This window comes from Cynocephalus volans, chromosome 14 (assembly GCF_027409185.1).
Source record: "Cynocephalus volans isolate mCynVol1 chromosome 14, mCynVol1.pri, whole genome shotgun sequence".
Taxonomy (NCBI): Eukaryota; Metazoa; Chordata; class Mammalia; order Dermoptera; family Cynocephalidae; genus Cynocephalus; species Cynocephalus volans.
Window position 1 is genome coordinate 95,122,957 of NC_084473.1, and position 22,913 is coordinate 95,145,869.

The following is a 22,913-nucleotide window of genomic DNA, read 5'->3' on the forward strand; positions in this document are numbered from 1 at the left end:
TTTCTCAGCTACTCTTCTAGAATTGCCAAATTCCCTCAGAGGTAAAAGCAATCCCAGTTTGGGGAGGTGAGATGGCAGAGCTACTCTGTATATTTTCTGTCTTCTGAATCTTGGCCAATAATTTTTCACTAGTTGCTGGGCCTTCTATATTTGAGGCATTTTTTTAAAAAAAAACATGTTTTGTCCAGCTTTTCTCTTCCTCAGCAAGAGGGTTGACCTGAATTACCTAGTTCACTATTTTTTAAGGGATTTTCTCAAAAGCGGAATTTAGAATTTATAGAATGAAAAATGGTTCTGTTTCCTTTCCTCTTTTCTTTGTTTTCTTATTGAGTTCTGGATCAGTAGGAGTTTGGTGTTCTGTCAAGTTAATGGAAATGATGAAATTACCATTTTCAGTCCTTCATTCTTTCCTTTTAATTTTCAAAGCTGTAAACATTTGTCTGGGATAGGTTTGTGACTTTGGAATGAATGAAACAACTTTTAATACCTTTTTGTTGTTGTTTGTTTTTGCGTTTATTACAACTTTGTTTTGTGCTAGTCTACCCCTCATTAAACTATCTGTAAGAATTTCCATATTGGCCTTTTGCAGTAGGTACAAAATAGGTCTGAAATAAATGGGGCTCTTAAATAAATTATTGGGCAAATGAATTAAACTTTTAAAATATATTTTATTCTTTCATTTACTTTCATTGGCAGTTTAATAGTTGCATTTAATTGTCATGCGTGTGTTATTCTTAGTGTAAAATTTGCCAGAACTCCCAAACTCTTATACTGTGAGAGCAGGTGTGTGGATTCAGAGTTTTTATGAAGTCAAGAACTGTGTGTGTGTTAACACATTTCCTAGGCTACTTTAAGATAAGGGGTGAGGCTTTAGTGACTGGACAAAGAGAGGTAATATTTAACAGAAAATATCACAGTTCTGGGACTTGATAATGAGCATATTGAGTTTCCATGACCCTGCCTTTATCAAACTTTGCTTCTTGTTCTCAGCACTTTGCACATGTCCCTAAAGCATTTATATTATCTTGACACTTTCCTTAAGAGGAACATAACTCTTTCAGAATATTTCTACATATATTTTAGGTATTTTTTAATTGTGGACAATAAAAGTTTATAAATAAATTCGGCAAAGAGAAACTAAATCCCACAGTATACCAAGAACAAAAATATTCGAAAGAAAATGTCTGCTAATGTATGTATCTGTATAAAGTGTCATGTTTTAAGGTGTTGTTAAGTAAAGGATTCCCAAAATCAGATCAAAGTTGATATGATTTGGATAATGTATAAGGCTTAATATGATAACCATTTGATATAAACCTACTTAGTTACTAGAAGAAAAATATCTAAGTAGAGTTTATATTAATTTTGTAAAGGATAATGTAGTTATTTGGGGCAGTAGAATTTGATTTAACAAAGGGTTTCATTTAGTGCGTACTTTGACTTATGAAATATTATATATTGCTGGATACTAAGCCAGCTGATACTCGAGATGAGCCATTGTTTGGTCATCTTGGCAGTTTTATGGTACGGTTGGTTAAGTGTTGCCTTAAGGAGAATGCCATATTTACTAGTTTGTTACTACTGTTGATCCTTCTGCATCGCATCTCCTATGATGTATTGTTTCAATTGACTTCTTTTAGGGATTTTTGCAGAATAGGTGAATTATACTATGAGTGCACTCTTAAGTGTCCAGTATTAATAGCAAAGACAGTCTAAGAGACATATTATAGGGCATTTCATGAAGGGAAATGTTTTGTTAGATTGATACACTAATTAATGGTAACAAGTAAGTATGGCCATGTTAGTTATATTTGGTGATGTTTTATGTAAGTGGGTGTTAGGATTGGTGCTCGGGAATGTATAAATTTATTTATTGAAATTTAAAGTAGTTATACGATACTTACCTGTGGGGGAGGGTATTTTAGGAACAAATTTCACTTGTAAAGCAAAAGATTGACACACTTTGGAAAAAGTTTACTTCGTATTATACTTTTAACTTTCATTAATTGAACATTTGAATTTATTTTAATTTTTCTCATTTTTCTTGAAATTGAAATAAAATACCAATTAGGGATATATTATGTTATAAGATTGACATTTTTTTTTTCCCCTAATACAGAAGCTCCACCATGAGACGAGGTGGATGGCGAAAACGAGCTGAAAATGATGGCTGGGAAGATTGGGTGTGTTTTTAAAGAATAAAACTAATTATATTGAACTGTCTAGGTATTTTTCATTCACGTTTTAGTTTGTAATGTGGTTTAAGGCATTTTATAAATTATAAATCACTGTGGACACCAGCTCTGAGTTTTCACAATGTATTGAAAACAATGTTATAAACTTTAACCTCTAAACTTTATTTACTCAGAAATTTTATCCTAAGGTAATAAGTATATGAGTACACAAAAATTTATTTATAATGATTTTATGGTAGCATTATTAATAATACTGAAAAACAGGAAAACACATAAATATCCAACAGTAGGAGATTGGTCAAATAAATTATCTCTATATTGTGGAACACTGTGCAGTCATTATTTAGCTTTATATTTCTTAACCTAGAAAGACAACCTTGAATAAAATGGGGTATTATAAAGGAATATTTTATATGATCCTATATGATCCATAAAACCTTTATGCTCCTGAGACATAGAAATAAGCTTTGAAAATAACACCTCAAAATGTTAATGAATGGGATCATACCAATTTTATTTCTTTATACTTCCTATATTTTCTGGGAAAAAAAAATCATTTTATAGTGGGTATGTCACATTTTAATAATCAACATAAACATGAAGTCATTTCTATTTTGGGAAAAAGTATGTACCACTTCTAGCTACTTACAGCTTTAATGTAAAGACCTAATCATTCAAATCAATCAAGTTTAATTACTTAAAGGTTCAGGAAAAGTAGAGCTACATTCATAGATTTGTCAGGGTGTTTAACAATAAAAATTTTTTTTTATATTCTTTTGAGTTTGGTGTTATCTAATGAAAGTTAGTACTGCTGTCAAATAGATTTATCGGATTCAGAATTTAGCCACTGAATCATTCAGTCTTTTCTTATCCACGTACATGGAGGGAGGACTGTACTGATTTGTCGAATTGCTTCATTTTACCTGAAAGTAATTCATTTTAAGCTCCCAGTGTCTAGGAGATAGAAGGAGTCAGTCTAAAATAGGCTCTTAGGCCACTTGTCAAATTTCTGATTGTTTTAAACTTTAGTATAACTTGTTCAATTATGTACTAAAGAATAGTATTTTGTGTTATTAAATATTATTATTGACTTACCTTTTCCCTCTTTAAAAGTAACTTTTATCATTATAATAATGTAGTAAAATCACTAAAAATTGAGTTGACAGAGGGAAAAGTCTTCCTTGACCTACCTGTTTTATTGCCTTGCTTTGTGGTTAGGGAGGTCATCATTATACCTTGGTCACTAGCATAGAATAGGGTCCTTTAATTAATTTTTTTAAAAAATACAAATTTCTTTTTAAAAAGGGGGAGAGGAAGAAAATGTAACTTTTGTGATTGTTTATTTTTTCTTTAATTCTAGGGTGGGTATATGGCTGCCAAGGTCCAGAAATTGGAGGAACAGTTTCGATCAGATGCTGCTATGCAGAAGGATGGAACTTCATCTACAATTTTTAGTGGAGTTGCCATCTATGTTAATGGATATACAGGTTGAGTACTTTTTACTTTTTAGGTTCCCGATTTGGGCATGTATTTTTATTAGGATTGAAAATGATTTGTTTTAAAATTCTGTTTTTGATCATCATACATATTAAGATGATTTTTAAATGATAAAAATAAAATTCTCTGCTTACCCCTTCACTTTTTTCTTTCTATGCCACCATTACCTGCCATTGTCTTTTTTTTTTTTTAAGATGATCGGTAAGGGGATCATGACCCTTGACTTTGTGTCTTCTGCACCACGCTCAGCCAGTGAGTGAACCGGCCATCCCTATATGGGATCCGAACCCGTGGCCTTGGTGTTATTAGCACCACACTCTCCCAAGTGAGCCACGGGACCGCCCCCCTGCCATTGTCTTTTTTATTTTAATTTTTATCAACATACATAGTTTTAAAAGTCAAATTAGATTTAAAATGCTTTACAGTGGTCATCTTGCTTAAACAGCTGATTGGGAGCTCATTGCACGTGGATGGGGCTTGTAAACTGTGAGCTTCACTGTAGGGGAATCTGGTAGAGCCATTTCATTGGTAAATCTTCAACTGTAAGTATGCATATGGGTGTGTGTGTGTGTGTGTGTGAAGCACAATTTTACTTGTATAGTAAAGTGAGTACAGTATCTGGAAAGTATAGAGAAGTCTTTGTGAGAAGGGGAAGAAATCTGGGAATTCTAATTTGCTTCTTACACAGTTTTAACCATGAACTTCCTAATTGTAAGACTTATCCACACACCCACTTTTGGAGGTAGCTAGCACCTCTGTTTCACGAGTTTCTCTTGGTTTTACTGGCACCAGGCAGCCTCTTTCTAGGCTAGCTTAGATTTTATCTTTCTCTGATGTGCAAAGTCAGCCAGCACTTGTTTTTTGGTTATCAGATTTTACTCTATAAGTTTTCTCTTCATTCTCTTGGGGATTCTTTCCTTATGATCATTTTAGTGTATTTTTTGAAGTGAATTGGCTGTAAATATTTGGGCTAATCTGTTCTATTTTCCCCTTTCCACTTCTCAACTGGTTGATGCCTGCTTATCCTTAAGATCTTTGTTTACACATCACTTCCCCTTGATTGTCTGATTGTCTTCATACCGGTTTAGGTGACTTCTCATGCTCCTGAAGCTATGACTCCTTATATATATCTGCATCTTAGCATTCTTAGACCTTACTGTAGTTGCCTGGTTACTAGACAAGAGCAAGAGCTGCATTTTCTCCACTGTTGTATCCTGGATACCTCTACAATGACTGGACATGACCATTCAGGAAATATCTGTTGTATTAAAGTTAAGTATTAAAGTTAAATTGATACATTTACCTGGTTTAGTGAGGGTAGAACATGTTGATTGTAATTCAAGAGTTTTATTAGGCATCATTGACAATGAATTTAATCTAAGAATATTATTTCAAAGTGAGTTCTGGTGCAACTTTGGGAAGTTCACGTGCAGAAAGCTTGTAACTTCTCTACTTAGGTATTTAGGCAAATTCAAGCTCCGTGGACTTTCCTGAGATTAAAAATGCTAATAAAATGGGCCGAGCCCATGGCGCACTTGGTAGAGTGCTGCGCTGGGAGCGCGGCAACGCTCCCGCCGCGGGTTCGGATCCTATATAAGACTGACCAGTGCACTCACTGGCTGAGTGCCGGTCACGAAAAAACGACAAAAAAAAAAAAAAAAAAAAAAAATGCTAATAAAAACAAATACGCGTTGCTTGTTATATTAGCCAGTTATGGAAGTCCCCGATTCATGAAGGTACCCTTATTCTTTTGAATATTGCAGTAATCACTTTCTTGGTTGAGAATCTGGAATTCTAATTCTACTTTTATCACTAATGTTTGTGTGACTTTAAGATATTTTCTATTTGGACCCACTGTTAATCTCTATCCTTTCGATTAAGATAGGGATAATAATATTAATTTTTGCTCTTGTTAGGATTATAATTCTATAAATAAAGTTCTGTTTTGAATTTCATAGTGACATGCAAATTGTGGTGATATAAAATAACTAGTTTTAGAAAAGTTTTTAGTTTTAGTGACTATTTTGCAACTTCATAGATAAAATGGAATTAACAACATCTGTAAGTGAATGAGCAAAGTACTGCTTCAGATGCAGTAAGACAAGTAGAGGGTGCTGTTTTGTTGTTGATTCTTAACCATGCTCCCCACAGACTTTAACTAATATTCCAGGATTTTTATTCCTTTAAAGCTCCTGATTCTCCCATCTGAGCCTCTATCATAGCTCCTATCTCGCCCAACCTAGTTAGCATTGAACGTGAGCTTAGAAGATCCTTCATCTGTTGGAGTCTTTGCCTCGGTCAGTCCATTCTTTTTCTTTTTCTTCCCTCAAAGTGTCTTTTCCTTGTTAAGGTTAACTTTTGCCTTTCATCCCATTTTTTTAATTAAACTTTTTTTTTTTTTTGAGATAACTGTAGATGCACATGGAGTTGTAAGAAATAATACAGAGAGATACCATAAATCCTTTACACAGTTTCCTCCAGTCGAACTTCTTATAAACTAGAACACAATATCATAACCAGGAAACTGACATTGATACAGTTAAGATATGTAACATTTCCATATCACGAGGATCCTTCATGTTGCCATTTTGTAGCCACTGATCTCAGCCTCTCCTTAACCCTTTCTGATCTCAGCCTCTCTTTAACCCCTGGCAACCACTAAATTGGTCTCCATTTCTATGATTTTGTCATTTCAAGAATGTTATATAAATAGAACATACAGTATGTAACCTTTTGGGATTGACTTTTTTTACTCAGTGTAATTCTCTGGAGATTTATCAAAGTTGTATGTATCAACAGTTTTTTCTTTTTATTGCTGAGTTGTATTCCTTAGGATGTGTGTACCACAGTCTGTTAACCATATACCCATTAAAGTACATCTGGGTTGTTTCCTGCTTTTGGCTATGAACATTGCATATGAGTTTTTGTGTGAACATGAGAGTGCAATTGCTGGGTCATATGGTAGTTGCATCTTTAGTATTTGTAAGAAACTGCCAAACTGCTTCTCAAAGTGGCTATATTATTTTACATTCCCCCCTAGCAATGTATGAATGATCTATCCGTTTTCTCTGCATCCTGACCAGCATTTAGTGTTTTTTATTTTATCCATTTTGGTAGGTATGTAGTGATATCTCATTGTTGTTTTGTGTTTCAGTTGCTCCACATCCTCACCAGCATTTGGTAAGGCCAGGTTTTTTTGGCTTTTTTGGTTTTGTTTTTTAATGTAGAAGTTCTCATAGATGTGTTATGGTATCTCATTGTGGATTTAGTTTGCATTTGCCTGTTGGCTAATAATGTTGAATATCCTTTTATGTATTTATCTGCTGTCTCTATCATCTTTGGTGAAATGTCTGTTCGTGTTTTTTTTCCATTTTCTAATAGGATTGTTTGGCTTTTTTAAAAATTGTTTAGTTTTGAGAGAATTCTTTATATATTCTGGATACCACTCCTTTTTCATGTATGTGGTTTGTAAATATTTTCTCCTAGTCTGTAGCTTGTCTCTCATCTTCTTAACATGGTTATTTGCAGAGCAAAATTTTTAATTTTGCTGAGATGTAGTTTTTCAATCTTTCCTCTTATGAATTGTGCTTTCAGGTCTAAAATCTCGTTGCTTACTGCTAGTTCCCAAAGATTTTGTCCTATATTTTTTCTAAAAATTTTATACTTTCATATTTTACATTAAAGTTCATGGCCCATTTTGAGGATTTCTTGTTTGCTTGATTTTTTTATTTTTTATTTTTCTGCCTATGGGTCTCTCATTGCTCTAGCACTATTTGTTATCCTTTCCCCATTGAATTACTTTGCACTCTTGCTAAAAAGCAGTTAAGCATATTTGGGTGGGTCTGTTTCTGTGTTCTCTGTTATGCTGCATTGATGTTTGTGTCTGTCTCTTCACCATTACCACACTATCACAATTATTGTACCATGTAGCAAGCCTTAATATCTGGTAGAGTGATTCCTCTCACTTTATTTTTGTCAACATCGTTATAGCTATTGTAGGGCCTGTGCCTTTCCATATAAATTTTAGAATAAGCTGTTTTTTAATCTACAAAATATCTTGCCAGGATTTTGGTAGAAATTACATTTTTTCTTTATGGAATGATTTTTTTTTTTTAGTCATTACACAATGTAAACATTTTTCTGTGGCCCTTTACCACTTTCTCCCTGAACCCCCCTCCCCCTCCCGCTCCCTCTTTCCCACCTCTGGTGGTCTCAGTTTTGTTCTCTCCTTTTGAAAGTTCAAGGAATTATTGTGATTGTTGTATTTTTTTTTCTTGTTTCGCTTATTTACTTTTTCAGCTCCCAATTATTAGTGAAGACGTGGTGTTTCTCTTTCCATATTATTTCACTTAACATAATTTTCTCTGAGTTCGTCCATGTTTCTGTGAGTCGCAGAATTTCATTCCTTTTTATTGCAGAGTAGTATTCCATTGCATATACATACCACATTTTCCTTATTCAGTCATCTGTAGATGGACATTTAGGTTGGTTCCAACTCTTAACTGTTGTAAATGGAGCTGTGGTAAACATGGGAGTGCAGGTGTCCCTTTGACATGATGATTTCCATTCCTTTGGGTATACATCCAGTAGCGGGATTGCTGGATTTTATGGCAGTTCTATCTGTAGTTGTTTGAGGGACTTCCATACTGTTTTCTATAATGGCTGCACTAATTTATAGTCCCACCAACAGTGTAGGAGGGGTCCCCTTTCTCTGCATCCTCACCAGCATTTGTTATTCTCTGTCTTTTTGATAATGGCCAGTCTAACTGGGGTGAGATGATATCTCAGTGTGGTTTTGATTTGCATTTCCCTGATGCTTAATGATATTGAGCATTTTTTCGTGTGTCTATTGGCCATTTGTATATTTTCCTTTGTGAAGTGCCTGTTCAGTTCCTTTGCCCATTTTTTAAATGAGTTATTTTTTTTTTACTGTTGTTTGAGTTCCCTGTGTATTCTGGGTATTAATCCTTTGTCAGATGCATAGTTTTCAAATATTTTCTCCCATTCTGTAGGTTGTCTTTTCACTCTATTAAGTATTTCTTTTGCTGTGCAAAAGCTTTTTAGTTTGATATAATCACATTTGTTTATTTTTCATTTTGTTGCCTGTGCTTTGGGGGACTTATTCAAAAAGAATAAGACAGTCCTACTGTATTATTGCACAGTCCTGAAGTATTTCTCCTATGTTTTCTTTTAGTAGTTTTATAGTTTGGGGTCTTATATATAAATCTTTAATCCATTTTGAGTTGATTTTGTTATATGGAGAGAGGTTCAGGTCTAATTTCATTCTGCATATGGATGTCCAATTTTCCCAGCACCATTTATTGAAGAGACAGTCCTCTCTGCAATGTGTGCTCTGTTGCCCTTGTCAAATATCAGTTTGATGTAAGTATGTGGGTTCATTTCTGTTTCATCTCTGTTCTGTTCCATTGGTTCAAGTGTCTGTTTTTATGCCAGTACCATGCTGTTTTGGTTCCTTTAGTTTTGTAATATAATTTGAAGTCAGGTAGTATAATGCCTGTGTTGTTAGTTTTTTTACTCAGGATTGCTTTGGCTATTCAGGATCTTTTGTTGTTCCATGTGAATGTTAGGATTGTTTTTTCTGTTTCTGTGAAGAATGTCATTGGTGTTTTGATGGGGGTTGACTTGAATCTGTAGATTGCTTTGGGTAGTATGGACATTTTCACAATGTTAATTCTTCCAATCCAAGAGCATGGCATATCTTTCCATCTTTTTTGCCCTCTTTAATTTCTTTCAGCAGTGATTTGTAGTTCTTATTGTAGAGATCTTTCACATCCTTGGTAAATTGATTTCTAGATATTTTATTTTTTTGGTGATTATTGTAAATGGGCTTGCTTTCTTGACTTATTTTTCTACTAATTCATTATTGGAGTGCAAAACTGCTGCTGATTTTTGCATGTTGATTTTGTATCCTGCAACATTACTGAAATTGTTTATCAGTTGTAAGAGTTTTTTTGGTAGAGTCTTTAGGTTTTTCTATATATAAGATCATGTTATCTGCGAACAGGGACAGTTTGACTTCGTATTTTCCTATCTGGATGTCCATTATTTCTTTCTCTTGCCTGATTGCTCTGGCTAGTACTTCCAATCCTATGTTAAATAGGAGTGGTGAGAGTGGACGTCCTTGTCTTGTTCCTGTTTTTACCATACATTCAGGAAGATATTGATGGTGGGTTTGTCATATATGGCTTTTATTATGTTGAGATACTTTCCTTCTAAACCTAATTTGCTGAGAGTCTTTATCATGAAGGGACGTTAAATTTTGTCAAATACTTTTTCCACATCTATTGAGATAATCATATGGTTTTTGTCCTTGATTTTGCTGATGTGCTGTATCACATTTATTGACTTGCTTTTGTTGAACCATCCTTGCAATCCTGGGATGAATCCCACTTGATCATGGTGTATAATTTTTCTAATATGTTGTTGTATTCTGATTGCTAATATTTTGCTGAGGATTTTTGCATCTATGTTCATCAGAGATATCTAGTTTTTTGTTTGTTTTTTTTTTTTGTATCTCTGTCCGGTTTTGGTATCAGGGTGATGCTGGCCTCATAGAAAGTGTTTGGGAGAATGGCCTGTTTCAATTTTTTGGAATAGTGTAGAGAATTGGTATTTATTCCTACTTAGAAGTTTGGTAGAATTCAGCAGTAAAGCCATCTGGTTCTGGGCTTTTCTTTGTTGGGAGACTGCTGATTACTGCTTCACTCTCTTTGCTTGTTATTGGTCTGTTCAGATTTTCAATATCTTCTTGATTCAGTCTTGGTGGTTTTTATGTGTCCAAAAATTTATCCACTTTCTCCAAATTTGTTGGCATGTAGTTTATAATAGTCTGTAATGATTCTTTGTATTTCTGTGGTATTGGTTGTAATGTCTCCTTTTTCATTTCTAATATTTGTTATTTGGGTCTTCTTTTTTTTAGTTAGCGTAGCTAATGGCTCGTCTATTTTGTGTATATTCTCAAAAAATCAACTTTTTCTTTCATCAATATTTTGTCTCATTTTTTGGGTCTCTCTTTCATTTAGCTCCACTCTGATCTTAATTATTTCTACTTACTAATTTTGGGATTGAATTGTTCTTGTTTTTCTAGTTCTTTAAGGTGTGGCATTAGGTTGTTTATTTGAAATCTTCCTATTGTTTTGATGTGAGCATTTACGGCAATAAAATTCTCTCTTAGTACTGCTTTTGCAATATCCTACAGGTTTTGATATGATGTGTCTTTGTTTTCATTAGTTTCAAGACATTTTTTGATATCCCTTTTAATTTCTTCTTGGACCCATAGGTCATTCAGGAGTATGTTGCTTAATTTCCATGTGTTTGTACAGTTTCCAGAATTTGGTGGTTATTGATTTCTAATTTTAGTCCGTTATCATCTGAAAAGATACCTGAAATGATTTCAATTTTTAAAAATTTTAGACTTGATTTGTGACCTAACATGTGGTCTGTCCTGGAGAATGTTCCATGTGCTGTTGAGAAAGAAGAATATATATTCTGTAGGCTTTTGAAACTTTCTATTTTATAGGATTGTGAGACTCAAATGAAATAATGAAAGTTCTGCTGTGGTAGGACCAAAGGAAGTATAAGCAGCAAGTGGGCTTACTTTTTTCTACCATTCTTGTAACACAACAAAACCAACATTTAATTCAATTAATTAGGTTCTTTGGATATGCAGAATGAGATGGTCCACATAATGATTTTTCCCAGTAGAGATCTAGCTAGGAAAGCTTTTGTAGAGAATTTAAAATTTTTGTTTATAGAATGTGTTTTAGCTAGATGAACAAAAGTGTTTTTATAAATTGTGTCTACAGACGTGAAAGAAGTCTTCATAGGCTGTTTTGGTGTTATGTAGTGGCATTTGTTGGGTGGAATTTCACTTGAAGAGCTTTAGGCCTAATGTGGCTTAATTTGCAGTCCTTTGTATGTTATATTCCATTTATTTTTACTGTGCTTTTAATTGTTACTTACTACGATTGGTTGTACTTACTCCTGACATTTAGTTGCATATAGAGTGACCTATAAAATAAAACTAACAGTGGGAATATTGTAGAATATAATTTAAACTTTGATTCAGAAGATGCTTTAGTACCTAGAGTTGTCTTCATTTTCATTAGGAGCACTCATTATTTTGCAAAGCAAGTTCTGCTAAATAGTGTGAATTTTATAATGTCAGAAATACTTTTATTGCAGTGGTGATGGTTCTTCAAACCCAATATTTTATCCTTATTAATAGCCTTGCTACTAGCCAACATTTTGTTACAGAAAATTATCTGATATACGTTCCCCCACCCCTTCCTGCCCCTGGTAATCTGCCTTAAAAAGCAGGTGGAACTAGCTAAAAAAACAATGAGGAGAAAAGAACCTAACTCTGACATCTCAAAATCAATATATTATAGGTTTTCCCGTTTTCTTCTAAGAATTTCAGTTTTAGCTTTTTAATGTTTATATGTCCTTCATACTTTTTGAGTTAATTTTTCATGTCTGGTGTATGATAAGGATCCAACTTTATTCTTTTGAATGTGGATATCCAGCAAATGTGATTGTTTTTTTCTTTTTTCTTTCATTTTTTAATTTTTTTTTTCCTTTTTTTTTTTTTTTTGCAAATATGATTTTTAATGGCGTTTTTTTCCCATTGATTTTCTGTGTTCAGACTACCACTACAAAATCTGTATTGAACCTGGGTACCATGCTATCTTTTGGTCTTCATTTGATGAAATGCATCATTTACACCTTAAGTTAGTTTCTGTTCTTTTTTTCATTAGTCTGTGACATTCAGAGCAGTCTGTGACAATAACACCAACACCTTCATAAACAACTCAGGCTTTGAAATCACATGGCAGTGCTTAATTATGAAATGATTGTTCAAATGACCCAAAAAAGGCTTGGTTGTGTTTTTTGGGGTGTGTGTGGAGGGGGGTGTTTGTTCTCACAGTGAACTTGTAATAACAAGACTCTATTGTTGAATTCCAATATTGGAAACACTGGTTGTGAGGATCAAGCGAGTTAAAGTATGTGAAGAACCCGACTGGAATAGGCTTTGAATTACTGTTAGTTTTCTTTCCTCCATTCTTTTTGCTTGGCTATGATTCTAAAGCAGTTAATGACAGTTTTATTTTGCTATACAAAGAAGTGGATGTTTGTAATAAAATTGACATATATATAGGTGCTATTTGAATGGACACTCATAAGTGTATACTGGTGACAGGAAAGAAAAAATAGTATTTTCAAGTTTTGTTATCATCATATGTAAAAATTTACCTTTGCTATTTTGTTTAGTAAACATTTATTGAGGGCTGGCCCATGGCTCATTTGGAAGAGTGTGGTGCTGATAACACCAAGGCCACGAGTTCAGATCCCATATAGGGATGGCCGGTTGGCTCACTTGGGAGAGCGTGGTGCTGACAACACCAAGTCAAGGGTTAAGATCCCCTCACCAGTCATCTTTTAAAAACAACAACAAAAAAACACATTTATTGAGAGCACTTAGTCTATACTTGGATGTGCTATGCATATTGTATCTTTTTAAAAACATATTTTGTTAAACATAATGGCTTAAGCATACTGACAACTGATCTTAATCTATATTGAATATTTAGAATTATTGCTAGTAAAAATCTCAAAATTCTACACAACTGCCAGATTGCTTTGTCATGGAGGGAATTTTGATAACTGGAATACATGAGCATATTGCTCATGTATCATGTTTCAAACCACCACTGCCTAGCCTCAGTGGTGAAGCAGCAAATGCAAAGAAGAGGTTAGTTATGCTTTTTCTTCAGATATTTTAGATCTTTTATGTTAGTATTTTAATGAACAGTTTGGGAGTTGACATAGGCAGTTTGGGATATGTGATGATACACACATGTGGACACATGAATGTATAATGCATACATATATGTATATGGTAGTGTTGAATTTTGCTTATTGAGATAATAATAAAAGTGAAGACTTTCTTTTCCTTCAGCCCACAGTTGCTGTTATTGTGTAACAGTGTCAGATACGGAACTTCTAGTATAGAGTAAAAACTGAATTGAGCAGGGAGTCTTGTAAAGGACACATCACAAGTGATGGTTTGTTTTAACCAGATCATCAAAGCACTCTTACTGATTTTTTGATGGGTTGTGGAATTGGTTTTGTAATACTGATTTTATTTTTTTGTGATGGTATTTGATGTGATGCAACCTCCTTGTAATGGAATATGAAGTAATGGTAAGTGGAGAATTTGGAACCTAAATATATTCATAATAGTTTAGGTCTGAAAGAAACCTTAGAGGTCAAGGTTTTTTGCTTCATTCATCCCTTTTGACCTCTGTCACATGAAAGCACAGAGATAGTAGAAAACTTGTTAATTTCACCTAGCTAATTATGGCAGAGTCAAACTAGAACCCAGATGTTTGGTCTTCAGTTCACTGTGTTTTCCCTTACACCACATCTTTTATGGTAACCATAGTAGAGACAATAATTGCTTTTAAGTACTTTCCTTTATTTGGCTTTAAACTTCTTGAATTTTGTACTTGGTATGTGTACAAGATGTTGTAGTTTATTGGATAATCAAAACGTAAGGGTTGTTGCCTTCCCTTTTCCAGTGTGTTGCCAATTTATATGTGTGTTTATTATATATACACATATTCCTTCATTTACATTGTTTGCTTTAGTTCCTTTATCCATAAAATTGGATGTATTATGGTTTGCTTGCTTTTCCTCATAAACCTATAAAATATTCTCAAATTTTGTTTGCTGGAGATAATGATTTTAGTGCATAGTTGTATAATAGCTTTATAAGGGGCCTTAGGTATCATCTGGTTTAGGCTCTCATTTTGCGTGTAAGGAAACTGAGGCTAAGTGAGGTGAGTCAGTTGCCCAAGATGTCATGACTTTGCAGTGTTAACCTACAACTGGAAACCAGGCCTCAGCCCAGAGTTGCAGCGTGTTAAGGTTGATCACGCATGCGTTTGTGGAGTCACAAACCTGGACATGAATTGTGATTCTTCCATTAGATGTGTGTGACTTTGGAAAGTTAATTTCTCCAATCTTTGATTTTTTTTTTTTCTTTTGTGAAATGAAGATATATTCCTTCATAGGATTGTAATGAGGATTAGAGACGGTAAATATAGAAAGCAGTGTTGAAGACATTCAGATGTTCCCGGGCCATATTTCTTCTTTTCAGATTTATATTCTTTATCATATACAAGGGCGATTCAAAAAGTTCATGAAAAGATTCATAGTTTCTTTTAATTCTGTTTTTCCATGAACTTTTTGAAGTACCCTCCTACATAGAATACAATAATGCACATTGATTTTGAAAGGGCTCCTTTCTTCTCTGAACACACAGTATTGTAACTATCATAAAATTAATCTGCCTAAAATTGATGCTGTTTATAAGAAACTTTATCAAGCACATTTAATGAGTAATAATTTGCTTGTTTAAAAATGTAGTAGAACTTTAAGGAGATAATTTGGTTGGCACAAGCCCCTTAAAAAAATCTTTTCTTAGACTCAGTGTTACATATTTTCTTCTGGTAAAGTAGCCTGTGGAGCTGCTGAGCCTCAGAGACACACTCCATTTTATTTAAAGGACCCTAACCAAAATGTCAGTGGTAATCTGTGGGTGATGATTTTTGTTGGTGGTTTCTTAAATTGTTTTTTTAATACTCTAATGTTTTTAAAAATACTATGTACAGTGAAGATATGTAATGGGGGTTTGGGAGTGTTAGTTTTATTTGCTAACTATTTTAATTGGTCCAGTCTTTTTAATTTGATTAGGCTTGTTTATACCACCGTGGGAAGTGAAATGATCTTTAGATCTGTAAAAGCTCTTTTAGTTCTGACATTCTAGAATGTGACATTAATTGTAAAGATTTGGAAGATAGAATTTCCCTGAATCTAGTTTTCTTTTGTTTTGATTTTTTCTTTTCTTATTATTTGCCAGGACATCAAGGACATTCTTGAAGGAAAACATACTGAAGGGTGGGCAACAAGAGAAGGATCTGTAGTAGGGATTATGTATTGAAAAGATTGAGTGGTTTATGGGTGAGAGCAGCCTCAGATTGGGAGCTTCTTCTTCCTTCCTGCTTTGGGATAAGAGATGGTTAAAAATAATACGAATAATACTGGTCGTAGCTGACACAAAATTCTTACTATGTGCAGGGCACTTTTCTTAGTAATTTAAAATTTTAGCTCTTTTAGTCCCCAACAGTCCTCCAAGGCACTATATTACTACCCTCAGTTTATATATGAGGAAACTGAAGTTCTGGGAAGTTAAGTAACTTGCCTGAGGTCCATACAACTAGCAAGTGATAGAGCTTGGATTTGAACCCAGTCAGTCTTGCTTTAGAGTCTGTGCTCTTAATTATATGTTATGTGGCCTTTGAAATCTGTGAGTGAGTGAATAAATGTTCTGAGAATTGAAGTATTGATACCACTTGCATGTCACTTTTGCTAGAGAGATGGACTCTAGGCAGGAGTCTGTGACGCATTTAGGATATGAATTAATTCAACAGGTATTTACTGAGTATCTGCTTTGTGCCAGGAATAAGACAGACAAGGTTTATTCCTTCAAGGAGCAGATGTTCCGGGGGGAAATCTGACAATAAACAAACAATTAGACAAGATAATTTCAGAATATCAGTGCTGTGAAGAAAAGTAACTGGTGTAATAGATTGCAGGGATGGGGTCCTACTACAGGCAGTGTGTCACACAGTGCTTAATATCATATATTGATTTATGGTGTTGGATATTATCTTCCAAACATTTTTTTCTAATTAACCCTACAACTGCTGAATTAAAGGAGAATGTTAAACCTAACAATGAATTTATTATACAAATCTTCAGTTATCTTTTAAATTCTTTTAAACTGTAAAGTTGGAGTGTGTTATACTAATGAAGAAATAGAAACAGCGAAAAATGCTTTTTAAAAATCCAAAAAAATCAAAATAATGTCAGGCAACAGCTACCCTGCATGCCAGGCTTTAGCATGCCAGGCTGTTGGGCTGATGGAGTGGTCCCTGGCTACTGTCCATAGTGCAATATTGGCAGTTCTGTTTTTGTATGTAAGTCAGGGTCATCATGTGCCAGCCTATGTATATTTTCATCTTCCTTCATTTTTTGTAGAGTCTAGGGCAGGAGCCTCAAGTCATATACATCACTCGAAAAGAGTTCTAATGTAATCATAATTTATAATAATAGCAGTTTTCATATTGAATGCTTTCTATGTGCCAGACATATTTCATCATTACAGATTATTTTGTTTGTTTATGAAGATAGAGGAGAAAGCCTAAAGGAGTTAAGTAACTTGTCCAAAGTCACACAACTAAAGAATGGTAAAGCCAGTATTAAACCCAGGTCAGTCTGACACCTAGTTTATGTGATCTTACCTTTTAACTAGGCTGGTTTTCATGGTCCACTTCACATAGAAAAATGTACAAGAGCTTTCAAAATTGAACTTCAAAGAGCCCTCTCAACTTTATCAAATGGAAGGACAATGAACTCTCCAGGTTTTCCAGTTTCAAATTTCTAGAGTGATTAGGTTTCAGAGAGCAACTAGTAGAGGGGAAGTGCTTTATGAGTATGTGTATGCAAAGTTAATGTGTATCTGACATCTTTTGATTAAGTATACGGCAGTCAGTATTTTCTATTTAAATCATTTAATAGAACTAGAATTAGTTTAGGAAAGTAATAGATTAACTTGAAATGTAATTTTCAAGATTTCTGTGCTTTTTACTGTATTTGGTGTCCCTATGAATGCATTGTAATCTAGCCTTTAATTTGTTATTTTTCACTGCTATTTTACAAGGACAGCCAGTTTCTTTAATCTTAAGAAAGTAAGTAGAGTATAAATTCCTGACTGGCTAACTGTTTAATTTCCACTATTTTACATTAAATCACTTTGATGTTACAGTTTAATTTTTGTGATCCTTAACCCCTAAAAACTTTCCATTATGAATTTTGAATTCATTTTATTTAAAAGTGTGTGTTAAATTCTCTATTACACAGTCCAATTTGGTAGCCACTAGGCACGTGTTAATAAGCACTTGAAATGTGGCTAGTCCAAATTGAGATGTGTTGTAAATGTCAAATACACACTGGATTCTGGAGATTTAACAAAGTAAGTATTTCAATTTTTATGTTGATTACACATTGAAATAATTTGAATTTGTTGAAGTAAATAAAATATTGTTAAAATCATTTTCACCTTTTTACCATTCTTAATGAGGCTACTAGAAAATTTTAAATTCTATATGTGGCTTGCATTTGTAGTTGCCATTATGTTTCTGTTGGACAGTACTAGTTAGTAATATCAAATGAATTCTGTACTGCAAGAATTAGACAAACCCAGCGTGTCTATAGCTTTTTTCTTCTAAAGATTAAAACTTACCTAATTAGACTGTTGTCATAATAAAAATGTTTATTTAAATAATTGGAACTGTATTGGTTGGGCTTAAAGAAAATCTGTTGCTGAATAACAAAGAGGATATATATATAAGCCTCCTGTGGAAACTCCCCACCCTGGGTACAGCTGTTGCTAGCGGAGATGTGATTTAGAGCATTCATTAGGATGATAGGTTGAAGAAACAGAAAAGTGTTTGAATATAATTGGTTTAATATGATACTAATAATGCAGGTCATAACATAACTTTAGTGAATCAGACATTTCCTTTTATGGGAAAGCATAAACCACATTGATTCAAGATATTTTCTTAAAATGTTTCAAATATTTAAGATGTTTAAGATTTCTTTAGTTTTATTAAGAATAAAATAGAAACAAAATTGAAGAAAAATGGTGTTCATTAGTCTGCAATATTTTTTTTAATATTGATGGTCTTTATTTTTTGGCCTTAATGTAATTTCATATTAGGAAACTGGGTAAGATTAACTATTTGATTAACTTTTAAAATATTTTCTTAAATAAAAATAAAAATTGCTAAGTTTCATAGGAACAGTCTATTCATAAGCCATATAGTAAGTCTACTTATAAGTAAGTATGAATAATTTATCTCACTCCTCTTGTATTACTCTTGTAAGAGTTGAAGAATTAGTTGGAGTTTCTGTACTGTAAAGTTATAGTTGTTAATTTTAAAAAACAATATATTAAGACTATATTAATAAAAATATATTAATATGTTAATTTTAAAAAACATTAGGTCACGCTAAATATGTTCAAAATTTTTAAATTTGAAATTATTTGCTTTTATTAGTATTTGATTTATTGCTTGAGGTTTGTACTTGTTCTTCGAGGCATCTCTTAGGAATAGATGTTTTTGTGTGGGCAGTGGGAAGAGGATGTGTTAAGGCAGCATAGCTTTATCATCACAGCTCTATTTAGTTGACAGATTTACCTCCCAACTTTGTTCACTGGCAGCACAGCCAAGGAAAAAGTGAACCAGTGATATTCTTTAAATTGGCCTATTTAAGGGATTATTCAGCCTAAGATTCTACTTTTTTATACATAAAACTCTTAATATATTTTAATATTAATTTTACAGATCCTTCTGCTGAGGAATTGAGACAACTAATGATGTTGCATGGAGGTCAATACCATGTGTATTATTCCAGATCCAAAACAACACACATTATTGCCACAAATCTTCCTAATGCCAAAATTAAAGAATTAAAGGGAGAAAAAGTAATTCGACCAGAATGGATTGTGGAAAGGTAAGTTTCATTTTGATTAAATTTAATTAAATTGATAAGTTTTTTAAAAATTGGTATGCTTTCTATTTCTATTATAAATATTTATCTAACATATTGCCTCTATTGATAGGGTGAAAAGTAATTAACATCTTAAACAACACTACTGTACTTTTGCCATGGGTGGAACAGGGATCCAAACCCTTGACCCTGAGCATTATAACACTGAGCTGTAACCAACTAAGCTAACTGACTAGCTCTGCACTGCAGTACTTTTTAACCCATTGATAGTTCAGGTAGCCTAGAATTTGGCATCCTATTAAAAGTAGTATGTTAATGTTCTTGTGCCCTCAGCTGCCAGAAATTAGGGATGATGACTCAAGTAAGCAGCAGGAAGTAGTTATGGGAGGGAGTTGAGCAAGCATGTTACTCATTCAACAAATAATTTGTGCACCTGTTATGGGCTAGGCACCTATTATGGGCTATGTACTTGGGAAATGTCAGTGAACAAAGATCTCTCCTGTCCCTCTTGGAGCTTACATTCTGTTGGGAATGATAGATAATAAATAATCTTAATATATGAGTATATTATACAATATGTTTTAAAATCATGTATGATATGGTTTTTTTCCCTTAGATTGTTAATACATCAGGATAATGTAAATTGGAGTGCTGGAAGTGGAGACAAGGAGGGAGAGCTGTTTGCAGTATTATTCAGTATTATTATTAACTGTCTTTCAGTGATTATATTATGGTTTCTCTGCCATTGATTTGGGAATGATAAATTGTAAATCAATGGTGGCCATTTATATTAACTTCCTATGTTTAAATAAGTCATCTGGAACCTTGGTGATGAACCAGAACTTAGGTGATTTATATTTTGAAATGATTTATGTAATATATTTGAGTGAGTGTTAGATTTATAAAAGATAGAAATGAAAATATTTAAATTATAATTTTATGTATGGATAGATTATTATCAGTATATGAGTGGTCAGATTGTATAAAGGGTGCTCATGAAACAGACTTGAAAATTATCTTTAAGTTAATTGCCAAACCTTTTCTCTAGTTCTAGCTTTCACTAATTCTGACACCTTTCATTAACTTATTCTGCTGACAGTATTGCCCAGTTCCTTTGTATAGTGAACATAGCTGCAGATTCAGTGAGGAGCAACATGGTATTAAAGGCTGTGCCTGTGCTCTGGAGACTTGGGATCACATTCTAACAAGGCGATTCAGTATCTTTGTAACCTGGTGTCACTTTGGAAACATTACACAATCACTCAGGAACCTTGTTTCCTCTTTTGTAAAAGAAGACTGCTATCTACCTGCTGTGGTTATGTGAGAAATAGAAACCATTTGTGCAGACTACCTAGCCCAATGCCTGGCACATTGTAGTGACATAACATATGGAAGCTACTGTTGTTGTTTTCTCTTTATTCTGTAAATATTAGCAAGTATTAGAAAGCAAATTACAAAAGTTCAAAAGTGCATTACTACTTCCAGAAAGCCAAATGTATCTTACACATAAAGGGTTCTTTAACCCTTGGGGAAATTAAAGCTGAAGGCCTGTCCCTAGACCATCCCCATTGATTTCTTCTCTTATGCTCTGTTCTCATGACCTAGCTACTGTCTATCTGTTATATAGGATTGATGAACATAGCTTTTGGCTGTGTGTCTCATTATAAAGGACTTGTGAAGTTTACAGGATAAGAAGTTGGCATCACTCCAGCGTTGAGCTGTGTTGTCACAGGTGATCCTATCATTGTGCTAGGGCTAGAATTTTGATCTACAATGATAGTTTGGCTTTGGAGGAAATGGGAGAGATCCATGGACAGTATGCAAGTGGGATGGCGAGTGGGGAAGGGCTCTTATTGGGTGGGACTTGATTTGCTTGGAAAATGATGTTTTTCATTACATCTGTTTTCTTTACAACTGTTGTTCTTGCTGAGTGCATCTAGGGAGATGATAAAATAGAAAAAGCAACTGAAATAGTTATCTTTTAAAATTCAGTCTAATGGATTTTATTTTAGTTTGGAGTCAGGTTTAATCACCTGTTTTTAAGTAATTGAAAGTGACTTTGGACATAATGATTATATGGCCTATTGGCCTCTTTTTTTATACGAGAAAGCAGGGCCAGTAGGGTTAACTGATTTGCCCAAGAACAGAGCAAGATTTAGAATCCAAGTTTTTTGACTCCTGTTTGGGTCTGTTCTTTGCCACTTAGTTCAGCTTGATATAGATGAGTTGCCTACATGGAAATGGATCAGTTTGGTTATATATCTTAATATATAAAAGAAATGCTAAGTGTCTATGATGTCATTACAACATGGAATCTGCAATGCTGTTTTTTTTTTCACACTCTAATTCCAATCTTGATCTCTTCTCAGCAGTGTTTTGATGAAATTTCTTTATACTTTAAAATTTGAACATTATATTAGCTATTTAATGGATGATACATGCTATTCTCTTCTACAATTAGTTATTCTGGTTTTATTTGAGCGGTTCGTAAAGGAACTACCACTTCTTTAGAAATCCCTGGTGTCTGTATATGTGCCATTAAACCCAAGTTAATGTAGGCATGATTAGAGGACCCCGACTTCTAAGAGGCAAGAGAGTCCTTTAATGAGAAGCCCATGTACATTAGTTTAAGATATGTAATTGTTTTACTAATACCTTTGTCTTGTAGATCTTATACTTGTTTATAGTATATTGTAATTTAGTGGCCTTTTCTCGAGACAAGTTTAAATTGAAATTTGAATGTAGACTAGATAATGAGAAGCTCCTATGACTTACCCCACTGGCCCACCAGGCCTCATTAGTGTGTCATGGAGCAAAATTTAAGTGTCCTTGCTACAGGCTGGTTTTGTTTTTGTTGTTCTTGATTTTGTGTTGAGTCTTGTTTATAGCCATTTAGTTAAGCTTGATATATAGATGAGTCCTATGTGGAAATGGATCAGTTTGGGCATCAGTTTTGCCTTCTGTGGTTAGGTTCTCACATAGATCTACTATGATTTGAGAGATAATGGTGAATTATTGTTCCAACTCATGCCAACTCACTGAGGTCTGCTTATAGAACTACCTGATTCCCAATCAGAAGGAGTTTGTCCTTTATTTCTTTTTTTTTTTTTTTTTTTTTTTTTTGTCGTTTTTTCGTGACCGGCACTCAGCCAGTGAGTGAACCGGTCCGTCCTATATAGGATCCGAACCCGCAGGGGGAGCGTTGCCGCGCTCCCAGCGCAGCACTCTACCAAGAGCGCCACGGGCTCGGCCCTTTTTTTTTTTTTTTTTTTTTGTCGTTTTTTCGTGACCATGTCCTTTATTTCTAAAGTCCCAAACCATAATTTGTTAGCACATTTGTCATGCACTTATGATACTCTGAAGATCTAATACTTCATATGGGCTAAAATTTTGGTTTCCAATTACATTCAGTGTGAATAGTAGAGTGCGTACTCAACTCATTTAAATAAAAGTTGATTACAGAAGTTTAAAATTTTTTTTCTTGTGTTTTTGTGTTCTGCCTTAATTTACTCTTCATAGAATATTTGTATGACTCTAGCTTTTGGTATAGATTAGGCT

At 33.9% G+C, this 22,913-nt stretch overlaps 1 protein-coding gene across 5 annotated transcripts in view; it reads left to right on the forward strand.

The window, feature by feature from the left end:
• REV1 (REV1 DNA directed polymerase) overlaps window positions 1-22,913 on the forward strand; it is an 84,601-nt gene that overhangs the window by 19,494 nt on the left and 42,194 nt on the right. For 4 of the 5 annotated variants that reach the window (XR_010021694.1, XM_063078828.1, XM_063078827.1 and 1 more), the window contains exons 2-4: window positions 2,120-2,183; window positions 3,556-3,682; window positions 19,190-19,358. Coding sequence is in view for 4 of the 5 variants with exons in the window: in XM_063078828.1 (XP_062934898.1) it covers window positions 2,130-2,183; window positions 3,556-3,682; window positions 19,190-19,358 (350 nt within the window). In the remaining variant the exon portion in view is untranslated. The remainder of the gene's footprint in view (window positions 1-2,119; window positions 2,184-3,555; window positions 3,683-19,189; window positions 19,359-22,913) is intronic. The other variant, XM_063078829.1, reaches the window with a different exon arrangement.